General features: G+C 36.8%; 1 protein-coding gene across 4 annotated transcripts in view; it reads left to right on the top strand.

Annotated features, from left to right (window-relative positions):
- Positions 1-469: 469 nt before the first annotated feature.
- The window catches only part of LOC134817557 (microtubule-associated serine/threonine-protein kinase 2-like), a 68737-nt gene continuing 59925 nt past the window's right edge, over positions 470-9281 (top strand). For all 4 annotated transcript variants that reach the window (XM_063826735.1, XM_063826732.1, XM_063826733.1 and 1 more), the window contains exons 1-4: positions 470-657; positions 809-900; positions 1086-1290; positions 1639-1744. In XM_063826735.1, coding sequence (XP_063682805.1) covers positions 559-657; positions 809-900; positions 1086-1290; positions 1639-1744 — 502 coding nt within the window. In that variant the 5' untranslated portion in view covers positions 470-558. The remainder of the gene's footprint in view (positions 658-808; positions 901-1085; positions 1291-1638; positions 1745-9281) is intronic.

Raw genomic sequence — 9281 nt, 5'->3', positions numbered from 1 at the left:
CCCTCTCCCCCTCTTTAAGTAGAAACGTAAGATTGGACAAGTTAGATGATTTTAGAGGATACGTTGGTGAAATCTGTAAAAGAGTTTGTTTCTACAGCAATACGTGCAGTTTTGCTAGTACTGTAGTTAAGTTTTTCAAAATTGTCCCACATCCAAACGTTACGCCACTGAACAGTGGTAATCCTAATATGCCAACATTAATAGTCGTAATTAGTGAAACAAATTTTAGTGAAACAAATTTAAATTTTGTTTTACTTAAAGAGCTCCTATAGTGAGGTGGTTCTCTATTTAGGCTGAATTTAAATTTAAATTTATTTATAAATGTATAATAATATTAAATATGTATTGATTGTTTTGTGGTAAATAAAAATTTTGTTTTACTAAAATTTTGTTTTACTACTAAATTTATGAATCCTCCCATAAAGTTATTTTAGCTGAATGTTTTGGTTTTCCACAGTTCACTAGATCCACATATTGTTAATTTTTGAAGTAAGGACACATTTTCAGCACTATGTAAAACAAGGAGCCTAGAGTATGGTTCACTGAGCCCTAGTGGCCATGGACTCTAAGCTGACTAGATGGTCCTCCCTGGCAGAGTTTCTCCAGTCAGAAAAGCTGTCAGAATACATTCCCACATTCTCAACTCTTGATCTTAAGGTTTGTGAAGTGTGCAATTTTAAAATTTAAATATCAAGCTCAATTGGTTTGGAAACGATTATTTCGAATAAGATTTTTACAGTGATTGTCTTGATTGTTTTCCGTATAACTTTCAATGTAAGATGAATACTACCTTACACCTTCCCTCCAGGCCTTCAGCAAGCTTACGTTTAAGGATATACAATCTCAAGTATCGCCTATTTATGATCGACATAGAATTGTTGATGCTGTTAACTTTGCCAAGTAAGTACTAAGTTTATTGAAATTTCCCTTCATTGTCATTTATTTTGATCATTGTATATTTAAGTTGCTTTCGTACCATGCTTTCATAGCATATAAAAAAGGAAAAAGTCAGAGTTCAGCATGAGTTACAACTCTCTAAAAAATTAATTAAAAAACTCAAATCAAATCTTCCTTGTGTGTTTCAGAGCATGCTTAGATCCTGATACAAGTATGGATACAGATCCGTTGAGAAAGCTAACCCCAACCAATGCACAAGTTGCAGATGATGTTATGAAGACTCCTACCAAATCATCCTTCAATAAAATGAAAACTTCAACCCCCTCCAAGAGATACCTAGCAACAGCACTAAAGTCTGCTTTGAGGCCCACTAAATCTCTGAGTCCACCTGTAGTGAGTAAAATACTGTCTGTTCTTATAAATTTTGAAATCGTTTGGTGTAAAACATGCCATCATAAGAACATGCTAGAAATTAAATTTTTGCGGTGCTCCAGGCCATGAAACAGCAATTTGATGTGAAAAAACTAACACAGAGTTGGAATAACGGATTCATCATGAAATTTGTGTATCTTAAAAGCAAAATTGATCACTGATTATCCGATTACAAGATACAAAACAGCAATCAAGCAGCTGATAAGGCCCTCATTGTGCTGAAGGGTTTACCTCTTTTCAACTGTCCATAATTCTGCTCTTTAAACATCCGTTTTCTGTTTTCATGTTAATGCTGACTTTCTTTGTCAGAAACAAAGAGGTATACCCGAGAGGAAAAGTTTATCTTCCTACGAGCATTCTCTTGCACCATACGAGTCGGAGGGCAGTGACGGGGACACTGACCCTGATACTACAGGTAACATAAATGAGAATTCGATATTTTTGATAAATAAATATATCAAATTAATTTGTAACCGCTCAATCCACCGTTCAACTGTAATAACTTGAGTAATGAGTTTTGATGGCGAGGATATATAATATGTTGAACTAGCACGTCATGTTATAGTCCATGGTTTGGAGAATATTGGCTAATTGCAATGTGTTGGTGTCACATGTGCAAACAAGCTCGAATTGCCCTATAACACGGAGACAATTACCCTCATTTAGATTTATGACCTGATAAAAATATTATCAAGTCATTTTATGACAGTGTGGGCCTTTCTCTTGTGAAAAAATTAATAAAACATCAAATTTATTGTGGGTATTCAGGGGGCGGGGCGGGGCTGAGGAAGGTAATAACTACTCGAGGTTATACATTATATAGGTTATTATTATTACTATTATATACACTTACTATGTTCCAATTACCAAGTCTAGACACTTTTAGTCTTATAAAAGATTAACGGACCCTATATTCAAATTTAACGCTCGTCAAACTCAACGTTGGTGGCCCACCGCTCGATATGGTATAAACGGAAAAGGAAGTAGCAAGTGAATTTCAATTTGATAATTTCGAAAATCTAAGGTTACAATATGGATATCTTAGCTGTCATGAACTGTCACGTGACACTAAGTTCTTCGAAGGTAAATAGTCGCAAACGTGGATTGGTCATTTTTTGATTTCTAAAACGCAGTTTCGTCTGATATGTATTATATATATGTAATATATATGCTCTTTAGCCTTGGGTTCATTAATTATCAATATGTCTCAGCTAACTGCTCGTTAACCTTAGTGTCACGTGACAGTTGATATAATCCATCTACTTTATGGTCATTTCTCAAATTGAGTGAGATGTTGGTTAGCTTGCGATATATGTAACGTTGTACCATCATCGCTCGGTTTGAACCGTTTTACAATTTAAATGTGATTGAAACTGGATGCTAGGATAATAATTAATAAGTTGGGTATTTTAACGTGTTGGATTCAATTAATTAAATTTTCTTTTGTTATTTTTTACTGTACGTGATCGCAAATAATTTTGTGTTTATATTCATGTTGTAAGCTTGATGCTGCATGATAAGAGCTCGATATCACATCGTGTTTTAACTTTATCGGCTTGAAATTGATAGAACAGAAGATTGTGATAAGTTGCACTATTTTAGAAAATATGCGAATGATTTAAGTTAGTTCTGGAGCCTCTGATTTTACTTTTTGAATCATCACGGACAATTACTGATTTGGCAGTAACCATCGTCCTTCTAAATCCACATTCCAGTATAATATATACCCGGACTTTCCTCATTTTCGTTATCTCACGATTTACTTCATTATTAAGTAAAATCATGTCAAAGTAAGTCACAACTCCTGTTTCCTATCAACCTACCATTATCTCTAATACGTTTTAAGTCGGTACTCGTTCGAATGACAGTGGACATGACGTGATGAAGTTATAATTTGATAAAGTCCAATAACTCTTCACTTTCAAGTCCTCCTATCAACAGGAGCGTCATTGTAAGGAATGTTTCCTGCAGCTCACCCAGCTGTCACCCCGACTTTATACATAGTTGCAGTGGAATGTGGGCTCCATAGCCCCTTCATAATGTTATAAGCTGTCAATATAATACATTATATATACAAACAATAAGTCAAATACAAATTATTAATTGCTGAATTCATACAATTTTTATCCCAAGGACCTTGCAGCTTATTGTAACAAGTTGGTGTACATATAAAATGGGTGCAGTAGTTCTGATAAAGTGATGATATGTACCCAGTAAACTACAGTAACTAGACAAGCCAGGAAACTGCACCAGACCCACCAGGTCTAGCACCTGCACTGGATGTGGGGGCACCTGCTTAATACATTCCTAATACTGGAGCTCTTGCAGCTGTTATATTATATAACATTTGTAGTAATAGGAGGATATTAGGAAGAAGGTCCAGTCAAGCATACTTTAGAATGTAAGATAAGGAAGTGAACAAGATATTGTAAAGTTGGTGTCGAAGTGCTGGTTACCAGGTTACCAGGTTACCAGATCGCCAGTTACCAGGTTACCAGGTTACCAGATCACCAGTTACCAGGTTACCAGATCGCCAGTTACCAGGTTACCAGGTTACCAGATCGCCAGTTACCAGGTTACCAGGTTACCAGATCACCAGTTACCAGACTATAGTCCCTCTAATAACACCTACAATAACACCTGTGTGTTATAAGAGATGAGAGAAGGCACACTTCCAACACACAGTGTATGTGGTGTATACCAACATCAGCTGTACTACAGCAGAGAGGACACTACATCAGCTGTAGTGTCCTCTCTCAATAATACAAGTCTCACAGTGGTTAATACACTAATACAGGGTGTATAACACTCATGCTAATATACACTATACACTATATATAATACACTATACATAATACACTATACAGCTGGTACTGTAAAACATAATGCACATGTTAATGTAATACCCTGCACTATTAAAGAGAGGGACTGATACACGTGTAATGTGTATCTAACCCCACACATGTAATACAACACGTAACTGAAAGTGGGACACACTACGACAGATACCCTACACAGTAATGTGATTACACATTATTACTATTGTGTCACTGTACTATGAAGTAATCACTGAAGTGATGTGAGAAGCTGTTGTAGTACACTGTATTACACATCACTACTGATTAGAGAGGACTGGTAACCAGTGTTGTTACATCTGATGTGTTACCCAGCACAGTATCACTGCAGCTGCACTTCTATGTTGACGGTGATTGACTTCACAGTATTTACTGTAACATAATCACTGATCATTAGTTTGAAGTGTACTCCCGAGCATCACTACCACTTACCAATGATTAGCTAAATTAATATAATATTAATAATGTATATTCTATAATAATATTCTAGATACAGTCAACAATAGAAATCAGTTAAGATTAGTATTTCCAATCTTGCTAGCTTACCACTGAGCTGAGATCCGTAATTAATAATGTGTCTCAGATAATACACAATATAGCACACAATGCAGCTGAGCACTGATTAATATTGAGAATGTGAACTCTGAAGTGTAAGCCACAAAATATGTTGTTGTATAGACGTGTGTGAGAGTTTGTGTGTGTGTGTGTGTGTGTGTGTGTGTGTGTGTGTGTGTGTGTGTGTGTGTGTGTGTGTGTGTGTGTGTGTGTGTGTGTGTGTGTGTGTGTGTGTGTGTGTGTGTGTGTGTGTGTGTGTGTGTGTGTGTGTGTGTGTGTGTGTGTGTGTGTGTGTGTGTGTGTGTGTGTGTGTGTGTGTGTGTGTGTGTGTGTGTGTGTGTGTGTGTGTGTGTGTGTGTGTGTGTGTGTGTGTGTGTGTGTGTGTGTGTGTGTGTGTGTGTGTGTGTGTGTGTGTGTGTGTGTGTGTGTGTGTGTGTGTGAGAGAGTTTGTGTGCTAGTGTGTGTGTGTGTGAGTGTGCTAGTGTGTGTGTGTGTGTGAGTGTGTGTGTGTGAGAGTGTGTGTGTGTGAGAGTGTGTGTGTGTATTAAGTTTATTTAAATAGTCTAACTTCTGTTGTACTTCTATATATTGACCCTGATGTTAACCACACAAAGAGGATTTCCTGACCATTATCGTGTACTAACATTACTGTATTTGTTTGTTGAATGTGTGAGCTCAATTAACAACAATTGTGGTTTATAAACTTAGTCAATAACAAAATAAAGGTACAAGCCTACTATACAGGTGCAATCGGCTTATAACCTGTTATATTGACACCTTTACGGTGTCTTGTGAAAGATAAGGACTACGGAGGAGGTATAATGAGAATTATAAGAATTGAGATCTCGGAGCAGCCCTTAACATTTAAATAATGACCCGTTCCGTAACAATAGCACTGAAAGTGAACATAAATTACACTTTGAACTCATTCTAATAAAATTAATCCGTTCAAATTTGGTGTAACAAATATTTTACTCAATACCAGAAATCTCAGTTTCGATCGGCCTATATTGCACAATCCAGCTATAACCGAAAGAATTCCTGCTGAATCAAACTTAACCGCACAAATTTCTTTGAATATAACTTAAAAACGTAGACTTCCTGGTCTGGACTATTGTCCACGAAGTTATCCAGTATCCAGTCGTTCATTAAGCTAAATTTGAGAGCTATTTAAGGATTTGTGACGTTGATACTACCTTCTATAAAATGTGAAAGAAATGGTTCGTCAATTGAGTTACTCAATATCTTTGATGCCCGATTCTTTGCTGAATATAAAATATTTTATGCGATTTTAAGCGAATAGGAACGTGAGTTTATTGCGAGCCATATCATTATCGAGAACTCTTTGACTTACTTCACGACAGATTTTATAAGTATGTAATGGTCGATTTATTTTCAGATAAATCCATCACTTAACTGAATTAACGTATCATCTTGGTTGGGCTCATAAAGGTTTTTTCTTTCAGTTTGACCAAAAATCGAGTTACACTCCACATACTTGTTTGACCGTGCCAAACCTTGTAAATGAAACAGTTTTCGTAATGAGCAGTTCAGCGTCCTGCAGAGAGGGACACCAAATAACTTGGTAACCTGGACCCTGGTAACCTGGACCCTGGTAACCTGGCAACCTTGTAAATGAAACAGTTTTATTAATGAGCAACAGCGTCCTTGTTACCTGGTTACCATAACAACACGTTACCATAACAGCGTCCTGCTGAGAGGGGCACCAAAAAACGACTTGATCGTAATTATTTGTATTCCTCATAATTTCAGTCAGTGCTGAGTGCTGTCCCTCTCTCATGACAAACCTGTCAAAAGCCAGATGCTATTACGTATATATAACATAATAAACTTGATCAAGCGTAAATTTATTGACGTTAGTTATGAGTTTAATCAGCCCAGGCATTTAGACGCCAACTCGTTCACTCCATACTATACAGTATGTATAGTGTAGACGCTACCTTGGCGATCCTTGGCAATCCTTACTTTATGACTATAGGTTTAAGAGGGCGGGTTTAGAAAACTGTAAGTAGGAAAGTGGGGATAACCTCTGTACACTGTGTACTGTACTATAATCTGTATACTGTGACAGGACGTTCTCAGGAGATTCGTCCCGGGTAGTTCTTGTCGGATGCCGTATTTCCAGCGTGATTACTGCGTGGCTAACTTCTCATTCTACCTTCTATTGGTACATGGCAAACAAGAATTTGTTTGAGACTTGAGTCCCTACTCTGGTATTTTATTTTATTTAAAATAGTTGAAATGTGTCAGCACAAAATCATCTATTTCAGTTATGTGCCCTAAACAAAATCTTTAAAATGCGGATTCTCCGGTAGAATTAGTTAAGACCCTTTGTAGCTGTCAGCTTTGTCCACTAAAGTTTCTGAGTGATAAAAGTCACTCAGCTGGTTTCTAAGGAGTGGCGGATTTTCTCATTCCGCTCCATATATGGTCATATTATTCAGAATTTAGGACGTAAAAAGTTGTGGAGTTATTATTTGTAGCTATTTATAGTTGCACAATTCGCCGTCGCTGCTGTCCAGTCAGATATCTAGTAGTCTCAGGATTCAGATGTCTTATATTAATATTCGTAGTTGAATGTAAACAGACCAGTAGTTCTTTGATTGTGGCTGCCTGATGACTTAGTTCCTTGCAGTCGGAGCCTATCACATTATAGCTGTGAGTGTGCTCATGTACAATTCTTAGGAAAACATAGGCCTAGATCTCTTATACTTTCACAGCCTATCTTATCACGTAGTACGTACCTTGCATTATATTATGTATGAATATTATGCAGTTGCATACGAATACCTTACTTGTTCAGTGACCAAAGGTCGTCGGATGACGTCATGATTAATTGCGGTGGTGTGAGCGTGTGTTGTTGTGGTATCTTGTTTATATTAAACCATTATAAACAAGAGACACTTGTTTACTGTCACCTGGGCAGTGTGAATCTGTTGTATCGTGATGTATGTTGACACAGGAAGAGAGTTTTAAAGTTGTGTACTTATCAGGTTATTATAAAGTAAGTAGGTACGGTACGCGATATCTAATTCTCGGCTAAAGATAAGTTTCCCCACTGCAGCTAATTTGAGCGAAGTACGGAGAAATTCTAATTTCCGTACACTTCAGTTGATACCAAAAATAAAATATTACAAAATAAGTGATATGAAACATGAACTTACCTAGCAGCCATATTTCTGTTAATTTTATTTTGTTTCCATCCTAAATGATAAGTAATTTAATTAATATCCCACCTATATTAAGATCGTCGCAAAACTCTAATCTAAGGTTCCAGATTAAACTCGGTAATCCAATCGTTTAATTGAATAATTGGTCCCTCTCAGGGCCGGCTCCCATAACCACTGCTACAATTACATATTCTCTCCACTTTCCTAGATTTTCCTTTCCGTTTTTTTTCTCCTGGTATGGCTCATCGTGCTGTTTTCCTGCCTAATACAAGTTTCAAACTGTGCAAATATTATAATGTATAAATAACTGGTTCTCTATGTAACGCACAGTGCTCTAACTTCTTACTTCTGCAATCAGAGTGTACTATACAAATGTAGAATTCCTCAGTTTCATTATAATATGTAATAAAGTGTTTCTTGTTCGAGAGTGTGTTTGTAACGCTTAATGGTCCGAGTTGCCAGTTGAAGCCCGCGGAAAACAAACCTGGGTACCACCTCCCCAGAAATATTAACATTTTAACAGTTGTTAACGTGTTGTTAACGTGTTGTTAACGTACCATCACCAGCGGTTATAATGTTCATTGTTATATTGCCATGTTTTTTAACATTAAAGGTTTACTTTTTGAGGAACTCAGCAAATGGCGTTTCTTAATTATGTAATTTGTTCTTTTTAGGGTTCTCAGTTTGTTGTAATGTCATAATTTGTGGGATTAATGCGGACGGAGTTTTGTTTTGTTCTCTTTCTCAAACCTTTTTATCTTGTAATGATAATTTGGTTAGCTGTGTTGATTCATTGAGTGTACACACTACACACTATAATCTATATAACTAGGAGTCCATATCTACACCATGGTTACTAAAATAAAACAAATATTATGAAGGAGCTTAATATAAAAGAAAATGGATACACATCTTAGTGAGTCAGTGACGGAGAAATAGGAACTGTTGACATATTAAGGCACAATTTCAAGTGTGATCTTTGTTGATCTGTTAATGACTACGTCCACAGACTGGAATTTAACCAGAGCAGATGCAATGTTGCATACCTCATGAGCCTTCATGGTTTATATTCAACTATATAGTGCATTTTACATTTATAGTGCATCATCTCGACAAGAACACTTACCGTGTGATGAGACAAGAACACGTGTCAAGATACAAGAACACGTGTCAAGAGACAAGAACACGTGTCAAGAGACAAGAACACGTGTCAAGAGACAAGAACACGTGTCAAGAGACAAGAACACGTGTCAAGAGACAAGAACACGTGTGATGAGACAAGAACACGTGTCAAGATACAAGAACACGTGTCAAGAGACAAGAACACGTGTCAAGAGACAAGAACACGTGT

This window comes from Bolinopsis microptera, chromosome 6 (assembly GCF_026151205.1).
Source record: "Bolinopsis microptera isolate Bmic1 chromosome 6, MBARI_Bmic_1.0, whole genome shotgun sequence".
Classification (NCBI taxonomy): domain Eukaryota; kingdom Metazoa; phylum Ctenophora; class Tentaculata; order Lobata; family Bolinopsidae; genus Bolinopsis; species Bolinopsis microptera.
The sequence above is the reverse complement of the archived record's forward strand: the minus strand, read 5'-3'. Positions and strand labels throughout refer to the sequence as shown.